The 25,428-nt window shown below is 40.3% G+C and overlaps 2 protein-coding genes across 3 annotated transcripts in view; one reads left to right on the top strand and one right to left on the bottom strand.

The window, feature by feature from the left end:
• SVOPL (SVOP like) overlaps positions 1-16,207 on the top strand; it is a 106,765-nt gene extending 90,558 nt beyond the window's left edge. Inside the window, exons 15-16 of the mRNA XM_023190050.3 lie at positions 12,291-12,404; positions 15,875-16,207. Coding sequence (XP_023045818.2) covers positions 12,291-12,404; positions 15,875-15,886 — 126 coding nt within the window. The 3' untranslated portion in view covers positions 15,887-16,207. The remainder of the gene's footprint in view (positions 1-12,290; positions 12,405-15,874) is intronic.
• A 3,953-nt stretch (positions 16,208-20,160) lies between these two features.
• TRIM24 (tripartite motif containing 24) overlaps positions 20,161-25,428 on the bottom strand; it is a 126,419-nt gene continuing 121,151 nt past the window's right edge. Inside the window, exon 19 of one of the 2 annotated variants that reach the window (XM_023190049.2) lies at positions 20,161-25,360. In XM_023190049.2, coding sequence (XP_023045817.1) covers positions 25,151-25,360 — 210 coding nt within the window. In that variant the 3' untranslated portion in view covers positions 20,161-25,150. The remainder of the gene's footprint in view (positions 25,361-25,428) is intronic. The other variant, XM_023190048.3, reaches the window with a different exon arrangement.

Here is a 25,428-nt window from a genome sequence, read left to right as displayed (position 1 = left end):
TTTTCCAGTTTTTGCCCATTCAGTATGATATTAGCTGTGGGTTTGTCATAAATAGCTCTTATTATTTTGAGGTACGTTCCATCAATACCAAATTTATTGAGCGTTTTTAGCATGAAGGGCTGTTGAATTTTGTCAAAAGCCTTTTCTGCATCTATTGAGATAATCATGTGGTTCTTGTCTTTGGTTTTGTTTATATGCTGGATTACGTTTATTGATTTGCTTATGTTGAACCAGCCTTGCATCCCAGGGATGAAGCCCACTTGATCATGGTGGATAAGCTTTTTGATGTGCTGCTGAATCCGGTTTGCCAGTATTTTATTGAGGATTTTTGCATCGATGTTCATCAGGGATATTGGTCTAAAATTCTCTTTTTTTGTTGTGTCTCTGCCAGGCTTTGGTATCAGGATGATGTTGGCCTCATAAAATGAGTTAGGGAGGATTCCCTCTTTCTCTATTGATTGGAATAGTTTCAGAAGGAATGGTACCAGCTCCTCCTTGTACCTCTGGTAGAATTCAGCTGTGAATCCATCTGGTCCTGGGCTTTTTTTGGTGGGTAGGCTATTAATTGTTGCCTCAATTTCAGAGGCTGCTATTGGTCTATTCAGGGATTCAACTTCTTCCTGGTTTAGTCTTGGGAGAGTGTAAGTGTCCAGGAAATTATCCATTTCTTCTAGATTTTCTAGTTGATTTGCGTAGAGGTGTTTATAGTATTCTCTGATGGTAGTTTGTATTTCTGTGGGGTCGGTGGTGATATCCCCTTTATCATTTTTTATTGCGTCTATTTGATTCCTCTCTCTTTTCTTCTTTATTAGTCTTGTTAGCGGTCTGTCAATTTTGTTGATCTTTTCAAAAAACCAACTCCTGGATTCATTGATTTTTTGGAGGGTTTTTTGTGTCTCTATCTCCTTCAGTTCTGCTCTGATCTTAGTTATTTCTTGCCTTCTGCTAGCTTTTGAATGTGTTTGCTCTTGCCTCTCTAGTTCTTTTAATTGTGATGTTAGAGTGTCAATTTTAGATCTTTCCTGCTTTCTCTTGTGGGCATTTAGTGCTATAAATTTCCTTCTACACACTGCTTTAAATGTGTCCCAGAGATTCTGGTATGTTGTATCTTTGTTCTCATTGGTTTCAAAGAACATCTTTATTTCTGCTTTCATTTCGTTATGTACCCAGTAGTCATTCAGGAGCAGGTTGTTCAGTTTCCATGTAGTTGAGCGGTTTTGATTGAGTTTCTTAGTCCTGAGTTCTAGTTTGATTGCACTGTGGTCTGAGAGACAGTTTGTTATAATTTCTGTTCTTTTACATTTGCTGAGGAGTGCTTTACTTCCAATTATGTGGTCAATTTTGGAATAAGTGCGATGTGGTGCTGAGAAGAATGTATATTCTGTTGACTTGGGGTGGAGAGTTCTATAGATGTCTATGAGGTCCGCTTGGTGCAGAGATGAGTTCAATTCCTGGATATCTTTGTTAACTTTCTGTCTCGTTGATCTGTCTAATGTTGACAGTGGAGTGTTGAAGTCTCCCATTATTATTGTATGGGAGTCTAAGTCTCTTTGTAAATCTCTAAGGACTTGCTTTATGAATCTGGGTGCTCCTGTATTGGGTGCATATATATTTAGGATAGTTAGCTCTTCCTGTTGAATTGATCCCTTTACCATTATGTAATGGCCTTCTTTGTCTCTTTTGATCTTTGATGGTTTAAAGTCTGTTTTATCAGAGACTAGGATTGCAACCCCTGCTTTTTTTTGTTCTCCATTTGCTTGGTAGATCTTCCTCCATCCCTTTATTTTGAGCCTATGTATGTCTCTGCATGTGAGATGGGTCTCCTGAATACAGCAGACTGATGGGTCTTGACTCTTTATCCAGTTTGCCAGTCTGTGTCTTTTAATTGGAGCATTTAGTCCATTTACATTTAAGGTTAATATTGTTATGTGTGAACTTGATCCTGCCATTATGATATTAACTGGTTATTTTGCTCATTACTTGATGCAGTTTCTTCCTAGCCTCGATGGTCTTTACATTTTGGCATGTTTTTGCAATGGCTGGTACCGGTTGTTCCTTTCCATGTTTAGGGCTTCCTCCAGGGTCTCTTGTAAGGCAGGCCTGGTGGTGACAAAATCTCTAAGCATTTGCTTATCTGTAAAGGATTTTATTTCTCCTTCACTTATGAAACTTAGTTTGGCTGGTTATGAAATTCTGGGTTGAAAATTCTTTTCTTTAAGAACGTTGAATATTGGCCCCCACTCTCTTCTGGCTTGTAGAGTTTCTGCCGAGAGATCTGCTGTCAGTCTGATGGGCTTCCCTTTGTGGGTAACCCGACCTTTCTCTCTGGCTGCCCTTAAGATTTTTTCCTTCATTTCAACTTTGGTGAATCTGGCAATTATGTGTCTTGGAGTTGCTCTTCTGGAGGAGTATCTTTGTGGCATTCTCCGTATTTCCTGAATTTGAATGTTGGCCTGCCCTGCTAGGTTGGGGAAGTTCTCCTGGAGGATATCCTGAAGAGTGTTTTCCAATTTGGTTCCATTTTCCCCCTCACTTTCAGGCACCCCAATCAGATGTAGATTTGGTCTTTTTACATAATCCCATACTTCTTGCAGGCTTTGTTCATTTCTTTTTCTTCTTCTTTCTTTTGGTTTCTCTTCTCGCTTCATTTCATTCATTTGATCCTCCATCGCTGATACTCTTTCTTCCAGTTGATTGAGTCGGTTACTGAAGCTTGTGCATTTGTCACGTATTTCTCGTGTCATGGTTTTCATCTCTGTCATTTCGTTTATGACCTTCTCTGCATTAATTAGTCTAGCTGTCAATTCTTCCACTCTTTTTTCAAGATTTTTAGTTTCTTTGCGCTGGGTACGTAATTCCTCCTTGAGCTCTGAGAGGTTTGATGGACTGAAGCCTTCTCTCATCTCGTCAAAGTCATTCTCTGACCAGCTTTGATCCGTTGCTGGCGATGGGCTGTGCTCCTTTGCAGGGGGAGATGCACTCTTATTTTTTGAATTTCCAGCTTTTCTGCCCTGCTTTTTCCCCATCTTTGTGGTTTTATCTGTCTCTGGTCTTTGATGATGATGACTTACTGATGGGGTTTTGATATACGTGTCCTTCCTGTTTGATAGTTTTCCTTCTGACAGTCAGGACCCTCAGCTATAGGTCTGTTGGAGATTGCTTGAGGTCCACTCCAGACTCTGTTTGCCTGGGTATCAGCAGCAGAGGTTGCAGAAGATAGAATATTGCTGAACAGCGAGTGCACCTGTCTGATTCTTGCTTTGGAAGCTTCCTTTCAGGGGTCTACTCCACCCTGTGAGGTGTGGGGTGTCAGACTGCCCCTAGTGGGGGATGTCTCCCAGCTAGGCTACTCAGGGGTCAGGGACCCACTTGAGCAGGCAGTCTGCCCCTTCTCAGATCTCAACCTCCGTGTTGGGAGATCCACTGCTCTCTTCAAAGCTGTCAGAGTCGTTCGCATCTGCACAGTCCTCTGCAGCTTTAGCTGTGCCCTGTCCCCAGAGGCGGAGTCTACAGAGACAGGCAGGTTTCCTTGAGCTGCTGTGAGCTCCACCCAGTTCGAGCTTCCCAGTGGCTTTGTTTACCTACTTAAGCCTCAGCAATGGCGGGCGCCCCTCCCCCAGCCTCGCTGCTGCCTTGCGGTTAGATTGCCGCAGACTGCTGTGTTAGCAAGGAGGGAGGCTCCGTGGGCGTGGGACCCTCCCTGCCAGGTGTGGGATATATTCTCCTGGTGTGCCAGTGTGCTTACAGTGCAGTATTGGGGTGGGAGTTACCCGATTTTCCAGGTGTTGTGTGTCTCAGTTCCCCTGGCTAGGAAAAGGGACTCCCTTCCCCCTTGCGCTTCCCAGGTGAGGCGATGCCTCACCCTGCTTCAGCTCTCGCTGGTCAGGCTGCAGCAGCTGACTAGCACCGATTGTCCGGCACTCCCGAGTGAGATGACCCCAGTACCTCAGTTGAAAATGCAGAAATCACCGGTCTTCTGTGTCGCTGGCGCTGGGAGATGCAGACTGGAGCTGTTCCTATTCGGCCATCTTGCTCCGCCCCCCCAGCCTACTATATTAACATATTTAATATTAACAAGGTTTACAGTCATTTACATTGTTTCCTGAATATAAAAGCATGCTTGTTGTAGAGCTTCAAACATAGAAGTATGTAACTGAATATCATCAAAATTAAGACTGTTGACCAGGCATGGTGGCTTACGCCTATACTCCCAGTGTTTCAGGAGGTCAAAGTGGGAGGATTGCTTGATCCTAGCAGTTTGAGACTAGCCTGAGCAACATAGTGGGACCCCATGTCTACAAAACATAAAAAATTAGCTAGGTGTGGTGGCACATGCCTATAGTCCCAGCTACTTGGGAGGCTGAGGTGAGAGGATCACTTGAGTCCAGGAGGTCAAGGCTGCAGTGAGTTGTGACCATACCACTGCACTCACTCAGCTTGGGCAGCAGAGTGAGACCCTGTCTTAAAGGAAAAAAAAAAAAAAAAAAAAAAAGAATAAAGAAATTAAAGTTTTTGAGAGAGAAATAATTTTATAAAGGTTTATCGAAAGCCAAATGTGATGAGCACAAAGTTGGGAGTGTTCTGGAGTCTATCAGAAGGAGAAAGGTTTTTTACAGGAAAGTTTAAAAGAAGAGAAGGAGATCTTTCACGCCAGCATTTTCCTCTTTTCATTGGAGGGTATAATGCAGAGGTTACATTCATTAGCTGCAGACTACAACATACAGGCTATAAAGATCTATGTGCAAGATCGTAAAATTTCATGCTTCAGCTAGTCTTTTAGACAGAGTCTCACTCTGTCACCAAGGCTGAAGTGCAGTGGTGCCGTCTCCGTTCACTGCAACCTCCGCTTCCCAGGTTCAAGCAGTTCTGGTGCCTCAGCCTCCTGAGTAGCTGGGACCACAGGTGCATGCCACCATGTCCAGCTAATTTTTTTATTAGTAGAGAAGGGGTTTCACCATGTTGGCCAGGCTGGTCTCGAACTCCTGGCCTGAATTGATCCACCTGCCTCAGCCTCCCAAAGTGCTGGGATTACAGGCGTGAGCCACCGCACACAGCCTGCTTTAACTAATCTTAAAATACATCTGCCCCCTATTAAGTGTCAGCAGGTTACACATTGATCAGTACATCAACAATGTGAGGAAATTACCATAAGATTCTTTACTTAGAGACAGAAAGTTACCATCAAATCACAAGACCCCCCCCAAAATAGATTAATTTGGAAGGCTGCTTGTTTCTAAACTGTCAAATGTGACCTGTAAGTTATAAGAAAGGGAAAATTATCTGTAATTTATTACCAGAGATAATCACTGTTTGTAGTTCTGGGTATATTTTTCCAGATGCTTTTGTATACATATATTTTGTCTTTCTGGGCATGTCTGTGTGTGTTCCAGTCATATTTGTGTATATGTGGATATGTATGTGTATGTAGATGTGTGTTTTATATACCTGTTATATGTATTATATATAGATGCATGTTTATCTGTAGATGTATTTACTTCCATGAATATCTGTATATCTATCTAGATGTATCTGTGTTATGGTGACCTGCAGAGGCAGATGGATAACCCCCTTCTCAAAGTTTGGTTCAGTTGTTGAGACTGATGATGACACACATACACACACCAAGAGGGCATAAAAATGTTTCTTACCTTATTTTACAAAATTGAGGTCTTCGGAGAGTAGGACAGACCTCTCAAGCAGGTCAGAAATGGCCTGAGAGAGCAAGGGAAGGGGACTGTGGTTAGGGTGGAACTGTAGTGAGGGTGCCTGTGCAAGGGCAGGGGCTTTTGTGGTTTAAATCTCCTGCTAGCACCAAAGGAAGGAGCACTCAGGCTTTCTTATAAGCTTGTCCAGATGTGGAACACAAAAGAAAGGGGGAGGAGTGAGGCTTAAAGGCCATCAGCAAATGTCAGATGGAGTCAGATGCCTCTTTAAAGTGTATAGTTACATCTGTGTGAATGTATATGTAGATATGTCTGTGTATAAACACACACACATCTATCTGTCTATCTATCTATCTATCTATCTATCTATCTATCTATCTATCTATCTATCTAGCAACTGCCTTTTCTCACTAATAATCTTATGTCAGTACATGCAGATTACCCTCATTCTTTTAAGTAGGTGCATAGATTTCTGTGGCATGGATGTGCCATAATTAGATAGCCATCACCTTGTCAATGAATACATTGTTTCCATTTTATTTTTTCCAGCTATTTACAAGCAATGGGAAACTGAACGTCATGCACAACAGACCTTTGTCCACATGCAACTATTTTTTTTCAAGAAATGGGGTCTTGCTTTGTTGCCCAGGCTGCAGAGGCTATTCACGGGAGTGATCATGGCTCACTGTAGCCTCAAACTTTGGGTTCAAATGATCTTCCCACCTCAGCCTTCAAATATCTGGGACTATAAGCATACACCACCATACCCAGCTTATGTGCAACTATTTTAATCATTTAACATATAGTTATTGAGCCCTTTTATGTTCCAGACACTTTAAAATAGTCAAGGTCTGATTCTTTGAAGTTACATACTAGTGGAGAACGGACAAGGGATGAACATTCGGGTAAAACATCAGATGTGACTAACGCTATGAAAACATAAAACAGGGAAAGGAGCTAGTGATGAGGTGGTTAGAGAGAGCTTCTACAATAGGGCAGAGACACGTGGGAAGTAAGGCAGTGACTTAGGAGTATGTCGGAGGGAAAAGCAGAATTCTGTAGAAAAAGTCCATTGAGGCCGGGCGCGGTGGCTCAAGCCTGTAATCCCAGCACTTTGGGAGGCCGAGACGGGTGGATCACGAGGTCAGGAGATCGAGACCATCCTGGCTAACACGGTGAAACCCCGTCTCTACTAACAATACAAAAAACTAGCCGGGCGAGGTGGCGGGCGCCTGTAGTCCCAGCTACTCCGGAGGCTGAGGCAGGAGAATGGCGGGAACCCGGGAGGCAGAGCTTACAGTGAGCTGAGATCCGGCCACTGCACTCCAGCCTGGGCCACAGAGAAAGACTCCGTCTCAAAAAAAAAAAAAAAAAAAAAAAGTCCATTGAATAATTTCTAGGTTGAAAGAGTATACATTTAAAAGTGGATGACCAATCTTATCAAATTATGTTTTATATTTTTTAAAATGTATGCACTTCTTAGTATAACAATTTATTAGAAACACATTCTTTTTTTTCTCCCCTACATTTTCCCATTTTCCCCTACCCCTGGTAATCGTTTTATTCTATGTATCTGATTTTTTTTATTTTTTGATTTTTTTAGATTCCACATATAAGAGAGATCATGCAGTATTTATCTGTTTGTGCCTGGATTATTATTATTATTAGTTTTTAGAATAATATATTCTAGGCTCATTCATGTTGTTGCAAATGGCATTTCCTTCTTTTTTTTCTTTTTGAGACAGAGTCTTGCTGTGTCGCCAGGCTGGAGTGCAGTGGCACGTTCTCGGCTCACTGCAACCTTCGCCTCCTGGGTTCAAGCAATTCTCCTGCTTCAGCCTGCTGAGTAGCTGGGACTACAGGGGAGGGCCACGACGCCCAACTAATTTTTGTACTTTTAGTAGAGATGGGGTTTCACCATGTTGGCCAGGGTGGTCTCGATCTCTTGACCTCATGATCCGCCCGCCTTGGACTCCCAAAGTGCTGGGATTACAGGCGTCAGCCACCGCGCCCGGCCCATTTCCTTCTTTTTAAAGGCCGTCTCTTCTTTCATTGCATGTATATATCACACTTTATTCATCTGTTGGTGGACACATGAGTTGTTTCCATATTTTGGCTGCTGTGTAATGCTGTGGTGAGCATTTGTGGTGGGAGTGCAGATATCTTTCCAAGGTGGTGATTTTATTTTCTTAGGGTGTGTATCCAGCAGAGGGATTGCTGAATCATCTGGTAGTACTACTTTTAACTTCTTTAGAAATATCCATAGGATTTTCCATAGTGGCTTCACACTGATAGTGGGTTTCCTTTCTCTACATTCTCGCCAAAGCTTATCTTGTCTTTGTGATAGACACGTGAGGTGATATATCTCATTGTGGTTTTGATTTTCATTTTCCTGATGATCAGTGAGGTTGAGCACATTTTCATATACCTCTTGGCCATTTGTATGGCTTCTTTGGAGAAATGACTGTTCAGGTCTATAAACACATTGTTAAACAAGCATCCATTTGTTTTCATCATCACCAAAAGGGATAGCATTTTTTTTTTTCTTTTGAGACAGTGTCTCACTCTGTCACCGAGACTGGAATGCAATGGCAAAATCATGGCTCATTGCAGTCTCAAACTTCTGGGCTCCAGCGATCCTTCCACCTCAGCCTTCTGAGTAGCTGGGAGTACAGGTGTGTGCCGCGTGTCTGACTAATTTTTTTATTATTGGTAGAGACAGGGTCTCCCTGTGTTGCCCAGGCTGGTCATGAACTTCTGGGCTCTAGCTAGAGATCCTCCCACCTCAGCTGCCCAAAGCTCTGCAGTTACAGGTGTGAGCCACTGTGCCTGGCCAGGGATAGTGAGTTTTTAAACCTTTTTCAATCTGGTGAACGATAAATTATATCTTGTCTAATTTGCACGTTGTTCATTATTAATCAATTTGAGCAGCTTTCATTTACTATCTTTTTATATTTTATTAAATTTTTAATGTACTTTGCAATTTTTCTACAGGCTATTAGCCATGTGTCATCATACTACAGATGTTTTTATGTTGTTTCTAATTTGGTTTTACGATCAAGTTTTTTGGCAAACAAAATATTAAATTTGTATGTAGTCAATTTACCAATTATTTTCACTTAAGGTGTTTATTTTCTGTCAGGCTTCAATGGCCTCCATCACTTGTTCATATTTCTGCAAGTATTTATAAAAATTGAAAGTTCAGAGGCTTTCAGTGTTTCATCTAACTTTAAATTGATTTTTTCCTTTCCTTTTCTTTTTTTTTTTTTTTTTGAGATGGAGTCTCACTCCATCATCCAGACTGGAGTTCAGTGGCGTGACCTCAGCTCACTGAAACCTCTGCCTCCCGGGTTCAAGCAATTCTTCTGTCTCAGCCTCCTGAGTAGCTGGGACTACAGGTGTGCACCACCATGCTTGGCTAATTTTTGTACTTTTAGTAGAGATGGGGTTTCACCTTGTTGGTCAGGCTGGTCTCAAACTCCTGACCTCAGGTGATCCACCCACCTTGGCCTCCCAAAGTGCTAGGATTATAGGCATGAACCACAGCGCCCAGCAAATTGATTTTTTCATAATTTATTTATACACAAGGCCTGAAGTAAGGATCTAGCTTTAAAAAGCAACAAAACAATGCCTAGCTGGCTGCTCCTAGGCCATCAGTCATCCTTGTCTGTCTCCCCTCAAATGATTAAACATGTCTCTGTTATAATAAACCAAATGCCCATAGATATATGGATCTATTTTGTGACTCACTGCTTTACTGATCTCTTTATTCCAGCACCAACACTACACTGCTAACGACTGCAACTTTAATTTCTCCTAGGCAAATAGCCTCTCTGACTCCCTATACCTCCACATGTTTTCAGAAGTTGCCTAATTTTTTATATGTTAATTCTTTTCAAATTAATTTTACTACATAAGGAATCCAGTTTATTTAAAAAGTTTGTTGTAATGTGTCTTTTGACATTTCTATATCTCTTATTATTTTTTTAGAGATGGATCTCGCTATGTTGCTCAGGTTGGAGTACAATTATAGGGACTCTTCTCAGGTACAATTATAGAACACTGCAGCCTCTAACTCCTGGCCTTAAGTGGTCCTTCTGCCTTAACCTCCCAAGTATCTGGGACTACAGGTGCGTGCTACTCTGCCCAGCCAAATTAACTTTAGAATTCGTGTTTCTTCAAAATCCTGTTGGCATTTTAATTTCTATTAGAATTACAGATTGTTTTGGTGAAGATTACATTTTTATAAAATTGTATTTTCCTAAGAACTGAAATAGATTTTTTTATGTACTTAGTAGAGTTATAATTTTCTTATACATTTCTTGTTAAGTTTATTCCTAAGTACTCTGTTTTTGTTCTTATTAGCTCTGTCCTATAAATTTAACATGTTGTGTTTTCATTCCATTCCATGTATTTTTAATTTTTCTTGAGACTTCTTTAGTGCATGGATTACACAGACGTGTTTGGAGATTTTGCTGTCACCTGTTCTTAGCTTGACATCCTTTTAGGACTAGAACACACTCTATGATTTCAATTCTTTTAAATCTGTTGAGGTTCGTTTTGGGGCCCTGGATATGGCTTATCTTGGTGAATGTTAAGTGGGCACCTGAACAGAGGGTGTATTCTGCTGTTATAGGGTGGACTGTCCTACAACTGTCAGTTAGATCCCATTGCTTGATGGTGTCATAAAGTTCTATGCTGATTTGCTGTCTAATAGTTCTATCAATTGTTGAGGTAGGAGTATTAAAGTCTCCAACTATTTGTGGATGTCTATTTTTCCTTTTATTTCTAACAGTTTTGCTGAATGTAGTTTGAAGTTCTTTTGTTTGATGTATAACCTTTAGGATAGCTACGTCTTCTTGGTGGATTGACCCTTGTGTCATTACGTAATGTCTCTCTATCCCTAGTCTGGGTTGCTTTTAAGAAGAAGAGATTAACAACAGATCTCTTTACTTTTGATATAGTAAATCTGGAGTGGTCTCTGAAAATCTGCATTTTAACACATTTACAAGATTATTTTTATAATCAGGTATTACTCAGAGTTCTTGCTTACAAACAATAGAAACCGACTTTAGTAAACTTAGGTAGAATTTATCGAAAAAAATATCTGGTAACGTCTAGTGGATTGTGGAGTCTTGTTATGAAGCTTCAGGGAACCAGAAGGCCTAGGCAGTTACTCTCCCTGACCCTGGTTGCTGGAACACAGTTAGGTGACCCAAACTCAACTCGTCTGGGTCTCACACTACCCAGGACTTTAAATGTGGTATAAGGATATAAAGTGGGGGATAGTTCAGGATTTATTCTGGTGGTGGCGAGAATTTTGGTGTCCAGTAATAGAAGTAGCAATAATGACAGAATCTTGACACGTGCCTAATTATGGCATGATCTGATCTTAGCTCAGACTGCCTGGCCTTTTGGTTTCTGTCCCTTTTCTGAGCTTGCTTCCGAGACTTCCAGCAGTAAACACACACACACACACACACACACACACACACACACACACACACGTTATATAAACTCCTGTTTAGGGAAAATTGTAATTTTGGGAGAAAAATCAGCATAGTACCTATAACTTGCTAGGACAATTGCAAAATAATTAGTGAGATCAATGTTGTGGGTTCTGTTTGCACGGTGAGTGGAATTATTCAGTGTTTTGGAAGGCAGCAGCCCTGAAACACAGGAGGTCTACTCCCAAATTGTGTATCATAAGGGACCCTAAGTGGTGTTGGTAACACTAGGCTGTGTGTCAGGATCTGTATGTGGCTTTGGACAAGTAGTTACTGAGACTAGTCACTTAGTCTAGGCCCATCTGTAAAGGGAAGAAATTGTATTCAGCCAGATAGTTTCTAGGTCATTCTATATTATAATATGTTATTCTATGATTCTAGAGAGCTTTGCTGTTGGTTAACCACTTCATACTTTACTGTCGTTGTGAGATTAATGGAGAACTATCATGAACACAGACCAAGAGAAACTGAAGTATGAGATGGAGTATCTGAATTAGCCAGTATCTGCATGAAAAGATCCAGGCCAAAGCGTGTGTACAGATGGACAGAAACCCAGTTACTGTGGAAAAATTGACACCAAAGAGTTCTGGTGTCACACAAGGCTTGTCACACAACTCCATAACCACAGACAAGACACATTAGCAATCCTTTCAGAGACCCTGAGATAACATCTCTTCCAAAAAAAAAAAGCTTTTGCCTGTTTCGTGCTGTCAGGACTGAAGGGATAATGGATATTTGGCAGAGAGAGGATATAGCATGAAGTGAGAGTTAGAAGTTAAGCAAGCTGAATTGCTATGAGAAAGGGGGTGGGAAAACGGGCAGATCCCCCATCTTCTCCAGATATCAAAACTTGGCCCTGGAGATGACTGACAGGTGGGTGCCAAGAGGGGTCTTACCTGGCCAATGCGTGTTAATTCCAGTCCCTGCTCTTGGCCTAATCACACAAAATGACTACACCAGAGTGGCTCAGAGAAATCAATTTGTCAGGAAGGGTACAACCTGCAGAGTGGCTGCAAAGGACCATCTTAGTGAAGTGACTCCGTATTTCCCCTTTCACATAAAGAACAGTTTAGAGGTGACTGGAGCATAATCAATTGAGTAATTCTCTTGTGACTTGCAGGTTCTTATGAGTGCTTCAGTACTGGGGGCCCTGTGTCTCTTCTCATCTGTCTGTGTTGTATGTGCCATTTCTGCATTTACTCTCCCCATTGAAACCAAAGGACGGGCCCTCCAGGTGAGTGATGCAGGGAACTCTGAAGTCTTTTCGACTACCACTTTTGCCCTGAGGAAATGAACTTGGTATATGGGCATCACTGTAGTTAAAATAACTAGTAATTCATATCAAGTTTCTTTCTGTAAAGTTGTGGTTTGAATAACAAGAACTTTTCTTTTTTTCCTAGTGACAGTTGTAGAGGCCTCGGGATTCTACCCTTCCCACTTTTCTTTTTTTTTTTTTTTTAGACAGAGTCTCACTCTGTCTCCCAGGCTGGAGTGCAGTGGCACGATCTTGGCTTACTGCAACATCCACCTCCTGGCGATTCTCCTGCCTCAGCCTCCCGAGTAGCTGAGACTACACACACGCGCCACCACACCTGGCTAATTTTTTGTATTTTTGGTAGAGATGAGGTTTCACCATGTTAGCCAGGTCTCCTGACCTCGTGATCCACCTGCCTCAACCTCCCAAAGTGTTGGGATTACAGGCGTGAGCCACCGCGCCCAGCTGCCCTTCCACTTTTCTATCTGAATGTAAGCCTTACTGCAGAGCTGAAAGTGACTGGCAGAGCTGCAACAGCTATTTGTGTTGTCCTTGGGGTCACATGGTCTTCATGTGTTGGCCCAGCTTCATTTACCTCTAGTCCCTCTGGGAAGAACTGAGTCAAAAGCTCCAATGCAGTGCCAGTCGCCTTCCAATACTGGCTGCTCACTCTATTTTGCAAAGTACATTAAAAAAAAAATTATATACACACACACACACACACACACACACAGACGCACACGCACACACACACAGACACACAGACACAGACACACAGACACACGCACACACACACAGACACACATGCACACATACACAGGCACACAGACACGCACACACAGACACACATGCACACACACACACAGACACACAGACACACACGCACACACACAGACACACAGACACACACACACAGACACACAGACACACGCACACACACACAGACACACACACACACACACACACACACACACACACACACACACACACAGACACAGACACACAGACACGCACACACACACAGACACAGACACACACACGCACACACACACACAGAGACACGCACACACACACCCCTACCTCAAAAGTATAAAACATCCTTCCAGGCTCAAAGTTGAAGAGAGGGCCTCTCCTACCCCTGCGCTTCTGGTAGGATTCAGTGAGGGATGGTCACCTCCGAGTACGGGGGTGGGTCTGATGTCTTCCTGTCTTCAACACAAAGCTTGTAGCTGGTTTACAAGGGCGTGTGTGTGTGCTTATGGGGAAGGGGGAGAATGGTTGGGTTAGGCCACTGGTCACATAGTTTAGTTGATCCTGAGATGCCACCTCTCCCTGAGGCTATAGAGTCATGGTGCTTCTGTGGCTGAATGTGACTTGCCCTCTCTGCTACGTCCTACTCATTGTAGACCTTGTATGCATTCATATTTGTTTTGATACTGATATGTTTTGTTTCTGTGAGTAGATACAGGGAAGGCACTATTGAATATTAAAAAGGCAGCCGGGTGCGGTGGCTTACGGCTGTAATCCCAGCACTTTGGGAGGCCGAGGTGGGCAGATCATCAAAGTCAGGAGTTCGAGACCAGCCTGGCCAATATGCTGAAACCCAGTCTCTACTAAAAATACAAAAATTAGCCATGTCTGTAGTCCCAGCTACCGGGAGGCTGAGGCAGGAGAATCTCTTGGACCTGGGAGGCGGAGGTTGCAGTGAGCCGAGTTCGTGCCACTGCACTCCAGCCTGGGCAACAGAATGAGACCCTGTCTCAAAAACAAGCTTAGTTTGTCATATTTTTTTTTTTTTTTTTGAGACAGAGTCTCATTCTGTCGCCCAGGCTGGAGAGCAATGGTGTGACCTCAGCTCGCTACGACCTCTGCCTCCCGGGTTCAAGTGATTCTCCTGCCTCAGCCTCCCAAGTAGCTGGGATTACAGGCACCCACCACCACACCTGGCTAATTTTTGTATTTTTAGCAGAGATGGGGTTTCACCATGTTGGCCAGGCTGGTCTCGAACTCCTGACCTCAAGGGATCCACCTGCCTTGGCCTCCTAAAGTGCTGGGATTACAGGTGCGAGCCACTGCACCCGGCCTAGTTTGCCTATCTTTAAGGCTAGTTTATTTTTAATGTAATAATGCATTTTAATCAGATTAGGTGATCTGTTATGTAATTGTGAATTTAGGGCTTTGTTTAGGTTCCTTACTTGGAAAGGTGATCCAGTCACTGAGTGCTTAAAGCCAGAGACTTAGATGATCGATATGCTTCCTTTTAGTTATAAGCAAAAGGATTATCAGATCCTTTATACAAATGAGGAAACTAAGACACAAGTTGAGCAACTTGTATAAAGGAGCACACTAATATTGTAGTGAGGCTGAAGTTTAAACCAGACTGTAACACTAAGGAAGTAGGAATTTAGTGTTACTTAATTTTGCGAGCACACTAATATTGTAGTGAGGCTACAATTTAAACCAGACTGTAACACTAAGGAAATAGGAATTTAGTGTTACTTAATTTTGCAAATAATGATACATAGAAGTGGAAACCTGACTCAGCATCTAGAATCTCCTATTCAAGTCATATCTACCTAGAAGACTTTTCCTCTTCTGTTGACTGGGACTTGGTTTTAGCACTATGGGGAAATGATTCTGCATGATTGTTTATAACCTTTTAAACAAACAAATAGGTTCAATACATACAATTGTCTGGGCATATATCCCTTGATGACTGCCACTAACTGGCTACATGTCTTTGGGAAAAATCTTAAAATACACAGCCACACCCACTCCCCCTACTTCAGTGTTGTGAGTGGTTACCATATGAAACCACGTGACTGACACCAATACAGCTTCTAGAAATGTTTATAAGAACATGTCAAAAATCTTAACTTCCTTCCAACAACACACACAGACAACATCCTAATAATTTGGATGAACCAACCTGGTCAATAATTTTAAAGTGTTGTTGATTCTGTGTTACAACTATTCTAAGAAACTCTGATTTGAGGAGTCTGGTAAACTAAAAATCTAAAACGCTATCTAGAAAGAGAATATTGGTCAGGTGCAGTGGCTCACAACTTTAATCCCAGCACTTTGGGAGGCTGAAGCAGGTGGATCACCTGAGGTCAGGAGTTTGAGACCAGCATGGCCAACATGGTGAAACCCTGTCTCTAAAAAAAAAAAATTATATAAACACACACATGTATATGTATGTGTATATATATACATTGTAAATGTATATATAATGTATATAAAATATGAATTTTTCTAAATGACGTCTGCATTATATTAGAATAAAAAAGTTAGCATTATATCTTCAGATACACTAAGGTAAATGCTAGGATCTTCCCTCCTAATAATTTTTTATTAAAGAATCTTCTATTACTAAAATATCAGCTGAGTATGAATGGACAAGACTTTTTAAAAGTCTGTTACTGATCTATTAAATAACTTTCTTCCAGCAAATTAAATGAAGACCTGCAAAGCTGTCTACCAGATGAGAAAAATGAATTCTATCTTCAGAACTGCGGTGCATTTTTTAAAACTTGGTTTTACTTCTGTATGCTACTTGGTAATTAGTAAAGTGATTTTTTTTTTTAAAAGGCATATATGGGAATGGGGTAGGTAACTATATTGATCTCTTCCTTGAGGGACAATATATAAAGCACTTTTATAAAATATAACTTAAGCTTTCAAAGGGGTGTGAAAGGGAGATGGTGGCGGGAAGATGGCTTTTATTCCCTGAAATCAAGTCTGTAAACCTTTATATGAATAAATACTAAATTTTAAACTTATATTTGATATTCTCCTATGAGGTTTGTAGCTAAACTTGAACTGAAATTTTGTAGCTAAGGCAAGAACTGGGATGATATCATTTTCAAAACAACTAGAATAGCCATCAAGTTCAAATTCAAATTCACCTATGTAACTTATAGCCTCCATAGTTTGATGAAAATTGCTTATTCATAAAATGCTTAAATTAGAATGAGTATTACACATAATCGCCAAGAAGCAGGGAATAAACCAATTTTACCCCTTACATTCCCTGTCTCTAATTTTATTTTTTTATAGGGGGAGTCTTTGATTCTCTTGATAAAGATTAAAGAATGCAGCAAACTTTTCGCCATCATGTAATTACAGGCCTGTCCTATTTTATTGTGCTTCCATATATGGCACTGTTACCAACAGCATGTACTCACTGTGTCTCTGTCATATTTTGATAATCTGTTGTGGTGATTGGTGATCTTTGATGTTACTATTGTAATTGTTTTGGGAGTGCCACTAATCACACTCATGTAAGAAGGCAAACTGAATTGATACATGTGTGTTCTGACTGCTCTGCCTACTGGATGTTCCCCCTTCTCTCTCCTTTTCCTTAGGCCTTCCTATCCCCTGAGACTCAGTACTATTGAAATTAGGCCAAATATCCCTACAATAGCCTGTAAATGTTCAAGTGAAAGGAAGACTCGCACATTTCTGATTTTAAATCAAAAGCTACAAATGATGAAGCTCAGTGAGGAAGGTATGTTGAAAGCTACAGGCTCAAAGCTAGGTCTCTTATGCCAAACAGCCAAGTTGTGAATGCACAAAGTTCTTGAAGGGTCTGGTTTAGTAAAATGCACAAATGATAAGAAAGCACAACAGCCTTATTGCTAATGTGGAGAAAGTTTGGTCTGGATAGATCAAACTATCCACAACAATCCCTTAAGCCAAAATCTAACATAGAGCAAGACCCTACCTCTCTGTGAAGGCAAGTGCAAGGTGAAGCAGCAAGTGCTAATGGAGACACTACAGCAAGTTATTTAGATCTAGCTAAAATAACTGATGGTAGTTATACCAAACATTTTTGTGTCGATAAAATAGCCTTCTATTGGAAGAAGATGCCAACTAGGACTTGATAGTTACAAGTTAATGCTTGGCTTCAAAGAATAGGCTGACTCTCTTTTTAGGGACTAATGCAGTTGGTGCAGCCAATGCTCATTGACCTCTAAATTCAAGGGCCCTTAAGAATAACGCTAAATCTACTCTGCCTGTACTTTATACATAGAACAATGCTTAGATGACGGAATTATCTGTTTACGGCATGGTGAATTTTTTAAGCCCATTTTTTGAGACCTATTGTTCAAAAAAAGGACTTCATCTAAAATATTACTGCTCACTGACATTGCACCTAGTCACCTAAGATGTCAATAATTTAATATCTGTTAACAAAACACACAGTCTGCAGACCATAGATCAAGAGGTAAATTTGACTTTCAAGTCTTATTATTTAAGAAATATATTTCATAAAGCTATAGCTGCCACAGATAGTGATTCCACTGATGAATCTGGGCAAAGTAAACAGAAAACCTTCTGGAAACAATTCACCATTCTAGATGCCATTAAGAACATCTGTGATTCACGGGAAGAGTCAGAATAACTCAGGAGTGAGAAAGACATTGGTTCAAACCTTTACAAATGACTTTTAGGGGTTCAAGATTTCAGTGAAGAAAGGTACTGTAGATGTGACAGAAATGCTAAGAGAACTAGAAGTGGAGACTGAAGATGTGACTGAATTGCTGTAATCTCAAACTTGAACAGATGAGGACTTGCTTCTTGTGGATGAGCAAAGAAAGTGGTTTCTTGAGGTAGAGTCTACTGGTGAAGATGCTGTGACCATTATTGAAATGACAACAAAGGATTTAGAATATTATATGAACTTAGTTGATAAAGCAGTGGCAGAGTTTGAGAAGATTGACTCTAATTCTGAAAGATGTTCTACTGTGGGTCAAATACTATCAAACAGCATCATGTGCTACAGAGAAATCTTTCATAAAAGGAAGAGTCCATTGATGCAGCAAACTTCATTAAGAAATTGCCACAGCCACCCCAGCCTTCAGCAACTGCTACTCTGAACAGTCAGCAGCCATCAATGTTGAGGCTAGACTCTCCATCAGCAAAAGATTGACGTGCTGAAGGCTTTGATGATTGCACTTCTCCGTAATGAATTATTTCAAAATTAAGATATGTGAGAAGCTATTTGGTGAAAGAAAATTAAGGTATGTAGATTTTTTAGATATAATGCTATGGCACACTTAATAGGCTACGGTATACACATAACTTTTATAAGCACTGGGAAACCAAACTATTTGTGACCATTTTTATTGTGGTATTCGCTTTATTGCAGTGGTCTGGAACTGAAACCGCAATCTCTGTTGTATGCCTCTACTTACATGCTATTTGTTTTGAAACCATTCCATGCATGCAAGACAGCACACCTGTGCACACTAAACTCTTAAGGTTATGTATACTGTAGAAAGAAAGCAACTAAGGTTTATGCGTTTATGCATTTATGTTTTTTCTCTTAATTGCTGTTCAGCCTTCTAGAGTCTCTTTAAAGCAGTCTATAATGGCTTGTAAGTTGTATTCCTAGGTATTTTATTCTGTTTGTAGCAATTGTGGATGGGAGTTGACTCATGATTTGGTGCTGTTTGTCATTATTGGTGTATAGGAATGCTTGTAATTTTTGTAGATTGATTTTGTATCCTTAGACTTTGCTGAATTTGCTTATCAGCTTAAGGAGATTTGGGGTTGAGACGATGGGGTTTTCTAAATACACAATCATGACATCTGCAAAGAGAGACAACTTGACTTCCTCTTTTCCTAATTGAATACCCTTTCTTTCTTTCTTTTGCCTGGTTGCCCTGGCCAGAACTTCCAATACTATGTTGAATAGGAGTGGTGAGAGGGCATCCTTGTCTTGGGCGTTTTCAAAGGGAATGCTTCCAGTTTTTGCCCATTCAGTATATTGGCTGTGGGTTTGTCATAAATAGCTCTTATTTTGAAATACGTTTCATCAGTACCTAGAGTTTTTATCATAAAGGGCTGTTGAATTTTGTTGAAGGCCTTTTCTGCATCTATTGAGATAATCATGTGGTTTTTGTCTTTGGTTCTGTTTATATGCTGGATTACGTTTACTGATTTGCGTATGTTGAACCAGCCTTGCATCCCAGGGATTACGCTGACTTGATCGTGGTGGGTAAGCTTTTTGATGTGCTGCTGGATTCGGTTTGCCAGTATTTTACTGAGGATTTTCACACTGATGTTCATTAGGAATATTGGCCTGAAATTTTGCAAAAACTTTTATAATATGAATGCCAAAATATTTATTTTGAACTGTTTGTACCTTGGGTTTTCTTAACATACAACCTCATTAGTAAATCCCTAAAAGGACCAGTCAGATAAACCAGCATCACCATCAAAGTCTGGCACTTGGTGGCCTAGTTTGTTGTTACTTCCTGTTAAGAACACCCTGGGCTGAATGTGGTGGCTCATGCCTGTAATCCCAGCACTTTGGGAGGCTGAGGCAGGAGGATCGCTACAACCCAGATGGAGGCTGCAATAAGCCATGATGGTCCCACTGCACTCCTGCCTGGATGACAGAGGGAGACCCTGCCTAAAAAAAAAATTAATAATAATAATAATAGAGAACACTCTGATTTTTCCTTGGAGAAATGCCACTTCTCAGGTCAGTACATTTTCATTTAAAAGGTGAGGAGGGCTTAACTCTGGTAGATCTGTATATTCTATCCTCTCCTTCAAAGCAATGGCAATTGGGATTCAGTCATTTGCAATGGAAAGATTCCTGACTGAATTTTCTGGTTCAGTTATCTTGGGGTTAAAGGCATTAGTACACAGGCAAAGAATCCATATTCCCAAGTATCTTGCAGGGAATGTTAAAACAACCTTTATTCCATACCACATGTGGAAACATGGGAAAATAATTTTATTAAATGTTTAACTTGCAACTAACAAGGAAAGATTTTTTTAGGACTCAAATTAGGACTTAATTTGAAAATTAAGGAAGCAAATAGGTTGGCCCCATGAAAGATCTGTTAAATATCCAACAGTAAATTTAAAACATAGTAATTCTCAGAAATTATGAGAATCAAAACCTTTCAAACTTTACAAGTGGAATTAACATAGCTAAATTTTTTAAATGACTTCCAAAAGTCCCCACTCTGTGTCTTTCCCTCCTTCCCCAAATAACTTCCAGACAAGTAGAAGTTTTCATGGCATCTTTGGTTCTAGTTTGGGAGTGGCTGGTATGAGGCAGAATAATCCAAGATATTTACCACCCGCTTTCCTTCCGGTCAATTTTTAAAAAATCTTTTAAGGCCGGTGAAATACACGTGTTAGAATTTTAAAAAACTGTTTTCCTATTACAGCTATTTATGGACTAGTAGCTTGCCCCTATATGTATCAGTGTTACAGCTAGGGGAACAACAGGAGTAGTAACAGAGACTCAAAGAAGTTAGAACTCTGCTGAAGTAATATTCAGTAATTTTTCCATTAAAAGATCCTTGTGGTAAAATATATTGACAGTAAAAATCCATCAAAGTTAATTTTTATTAAAACCAAAGCACCAATCTGCCCCCAAAAATTAAAAATGAAGACTACTACCTTAGATGTCCGTCTCAATAAGTAAAACCTTCATGGAGAAAAATCTGTGATCTGATTGGCAAGCATTATTCTCACTCAGAAACATAACACCAGTATGTGAATCACAACAGTAAATTCACATTCAAGATGAATATGCAATAAACATTTATAAAAAGACATCAACTATTAATTTACATAGGGCTATAAAATACTTTAAAAAATATATAAATGGTTATTTAAAAGGAGCTCAATTTCAATAAGAAATCAGATGGTTGAACGCGTGGTCACCATAATTTCTTTTTCTTTTCTTTTTTTTGTTTGAGACAGAGTTTCGCTTTTGTTGCCCAGGCTGGAGTGCAATGGTGTGATCTTGGCTTACAGCAACCTCCACCTCCTGGGTTCAAGTGATTCTCCTGCCTGAGCCTCCCAAAATAGCTGAGATTACAGGCACCCACCACCACACCCAGCTAATTTTCTTGTATATTCGTTGAGGTGGGGTTTCACCATGTTGGCCAGGGTGGTCTTCAACTCCTGACTTCAGGTGATCCACCAGCCTCGGCCTCCCAAAGTGCTGGGATTACAGGCATGAGCCACCGCACGCGGCCTTTCCCCATAATTTTTTTTTTTTTTTTGTGACAGAGTCTTGCTCTGATGCCCATGCTGGAGTTCAATGGTGCAATCTCAGCTCACTGCAAACTCTGCCTCTTGGGTTCAAGCTGATTCTCCTGCCTCAGCCTCCTGAGCAGCTAGGATTACAGGCATGTGCCACCACACCTGGGTGATTTTTGTATTTTTAGTAGAGCTGGGGTTTCACCATATTGGTCAGGCTGGTCTTGAACTCCTGACCTCTGGTGATCTACCCACCTCGGTCTCCCAAACTGCTGGGATTACAGGCATGAGCCACTGCGCCTGGCCCGTTTACGGTAATTTTAATGGCCAATCAGATCACTCAATTTCTCTCATTCACAACCAATACATATAAACCTTAAAATGAATATATCTTCAATTTAAACCTAAAACCTTTTATTCATATGCAGCAATTTACTTTTGGGATTCACGTTAATTTAGACCGGAGCTCAGCAAGAGGAGGAGTTCCTCTTCTCACTCTCTCTCCTTGGAACTCAAATGTAACTAAGTGTCTAAGCACAGTAACAGCATAGGATATTGAAATGCAGTTTCATAAATGGAACAATCAGCTGTATACTCACCCTTTTGACTATGGAGGTAACCTTCGGGAAAGCATTCCTAACCAAGTTATACTACATCTATACTACTGTGTGGTAGTAAAATATAGTAGTAGTAAAGCCAGTTCTTTAGCTTAGAAAAGAAACTAAAACTACATTTCCTTTTTAGTACCTTCTACTTTCCTACCCTTCCATTCAGAAAAAACAAGCAGGGCATGTTAATTCAAAAGGCAAAATGATTGCAATGCCAGATACTGATCTAAAATGTATTCTGCATTCAATATGGTCTATGTCCATCCAGTTATACTTTTGCCATGGCCATATATGTCACTGGTCAAGTACTTGGGCTTCCTTACGCAGAAAAGTCAGTTGCTTGGCCCCTAGAGAAGCTGTCAGTGAGGTGGAACTGAGTAAATCCTAGCTTCCACGTAGTCTGCTCATCCATAAGCCCTAGCCAAAGGTGTGGTGAACATTCAGCAATGGGGGCCCACTGGGCTCCTGATCACAAATCCAGAGGGAAATCTTCCAGAGTTTATCAAAGATGTACACTGGAGTGTACAAGTTTAGGTCAAGAGTACCTGAATCGCACTGAACTTTTGGGGGAATGCTTGATAAATGAGTGTGGGTTATAGTTAGGCTCATTTTATAGTTTATTTCTATTTGAATAGAATTTAAGGATGACTTAGCTGAGATCCACCTGGGCACACAGGTACTTATTAATAAAGTCAAAGGATATTAATCTAAAGACTATTACATAAGAGCTATTTACAGAGAGAAACCCAAGACCTTTACTTTTTGTTTTTGAGACTGAGTCTCTGTCACTTAGGTTGGAGTGCAATGGTGAGATCTTGGCTCACTGCAACTTCTCCTCCTGGGTTCAAATGATTCTCCTGTCTCAGCCTCTTGAGTAGTTTGGATTACAGGTGCATGCCACCATCCCCGGCTAATGTTTGTATTTTTTGTAGAGCGGGGGTTTCACCATGTTGGCCAGGCTGATCTCGAACTCTTTGACTTTGTGATCCGCCCACCTTGGCCTCCCAAAGTGCTGGTGGGATTACAAGCGTGAGCCACTGTGCCCCGCCCCAAGACCTTTACTTTAAATATAATTATATTTTAATATATTATGTATGACGAAAAGATGGTTCTCAACTGCCTTTCATTCAGCCAAAGATGGTTAGGGTGAAACAAATACTGTTTTGAAAGATAAATACGGCACTGAATGTAATAGTGACAGTTGGCGGTTCATTAGTCACATTTAGGAAATTACAGTTTTGCTCTGGCAAGTTCTAACTCCTTTTTGTAATGATTCTCAAAATAATTTAACTGTGTTGCTCTGTTTTAACTTGGGAGACAAGTATGGAAGAATAAACTGTCAGACGAACAGTATTCTAAGATACCAACAATAAAATAATTAGCAAAAGCTCCACAGCTGCTGTGCTAAAAATAAAATGCTGGAGCAAAAAAAGACAAAAGGTGTGTGCACTGTTATCAAAATCTGTTCAAACACTTTGGAGAACAAATGTCAAATGCAACTTTAAAACAACAATGACAAACATTACCATGTAACACATATTTGGAAAAGCGATTAGGACTTTTTAACAATACGTAATTGACATATTATGAACAAGACCTATATATAAACAACGGGAAGCTGTTGCTAACAAGTTATTTTCTCCCTATATTGTATCTTTAGCAATACCTGAAAACCCAATGGATTAGCCACAGGGTATTTTCCATTTTAAGAAGTAAAGCCATGTAGATAAAACCAAGTCTTCTATGTTAAATTTATGGGAGGTGATATAATGCAAATAGCCTTCTTTAAAGTCAGCTCTTTTTATTCTATCATCCTAAGGAGAAAAATTTACTCCAGTTAATGTTTTATAAATAAAGATTAACTTCGGCAAACCATTTAGGTATTGTGTCAAATGCTGGATTAGTGTATGGCACAGCAATTTTCTTCTATCTAGATCAGTTGAACCGGGTAGGTCTGGCACATTAAGAATATGCTTGTCCTCAGAAGATAGGTCTTTTGTATCTCTATCAGGAGAATAAAATCAGTAGTCAGATCAAAGATTAAATGTGATGTTCTGACTCTCGAAAGAAAACCATTAGCTGCTTCAGGAAAAAAAATCACTATTAATTCCCCCCAACTGCCTGCTCCCAAAATCCCACAACAGATTTTCATTCCAAATTACAGACAGATGAAAACCACAAAAACGAGTCCCTTTCAGAGGAACTTATATTTAATGCCCAGTAGATGAAGAAACCTCACATCAAATACAGTGCACGCTGCTGTATTTATATTTTGGATAGTTCCACTAACAGCTATACTGCAAACAATGAGGTTTGTTGTAAAAGGATCACCTGTACAGTTAAACCTCACATAGACACACAGCAAAACCAAATGTATATACTTCCTTCAGTGGAAGAAGTTGAAAATCTAGATCTAGAAATGTATAAAAAGTGGCCTTGAAAACCTGCTATACCAAACACCTCTACAGACAAGATAAAAACAAAAAACAAAAATCAAACATTTGTTTTCTGGATTTTTCTTTAATACAGTTGCCATCTTACATGATGTACTATTAGGTGCCTTCTTAATAGCATCTAACCTACCCTTCTGTTGCACCGTTTGGCCTCCTGGGATGGAACCTCTTGTTACCACCCATGTTTGTGGAGTACTGTTCTTTAGTACAGTACACCTAACTCATATTGTCAGGCCATATAATTCATGGGTAGTGGTATTCATTTCTAAAACTGAATTAACGCACACATCCAAACCACATATACTTTTCAACTGAAGAGTTCATACAAAGTCTATTTCCTTTCTACAGCAGCTATCGCTCCAGATTGTGGTTTAAAAATCCAAGAAGGGGGAACAATGTCTTTGTTTTCAATGCTTCTATCTTCTATCCTTTTTCTATCCTCCTTTTTCTTTCTTCCATTCATCTCCTTCTTTCTTAGTGATAAGAGGTTAACAGAAATGGGCTATCAAGGAAATCAAAGTCTAGTAAACGTCCAAAACAGAGATCAGAGTAGTCACAAACTCTTCTTTGTAGTGATGTTAAATTACAAATGTTTTTTTGAAAACAAAAGAATCTAAAAACCAGCACAAGCTAGTGGTGCTGCATATTATTTAAGCAACTGGCGTTCTTCAATGCTTTTGAGGCGTTTCTTCCGGGGCTGTACAAAGTCATCATCTGAATCATCACTAAATTTATTATCTTCGGATTCATTCCTGAATTCTGGTTTGGGAAACCTTTTTTCTGGATAGAGGTTCTTTAGAAGTTCTTCAAAATAATTTTCAAGTTTTATACCAGCATTGGCTACTTCTGAATCAGGCTGTTGAGTAAAAATAAAAATATGAGTAAAGAAAGGACACACTTTTGACTTGTGAGATTATATATATT

Source organism: Piliocolobus tephrosceles, chromosome 8, assembly GCF_002776525.5.
Source record: "Piliocolobus tephrosceles isolate RC106 chromosome 8, ASM277652v3, whole genome shotgun sequence".
In the NCBI taxonomy this organism is placed as follows: Eukaryota; Metazoa; Chordata; class Mammalia; order Primates; family Cercopithecidae; genus Piliocolobus; species Piliocolobus tephrosceles.
The sequence above is the reverse complement of the archived record's forward strand: the minus strand, read 5'-3'. Positions and strand labels throughout refer to the sequence as shown.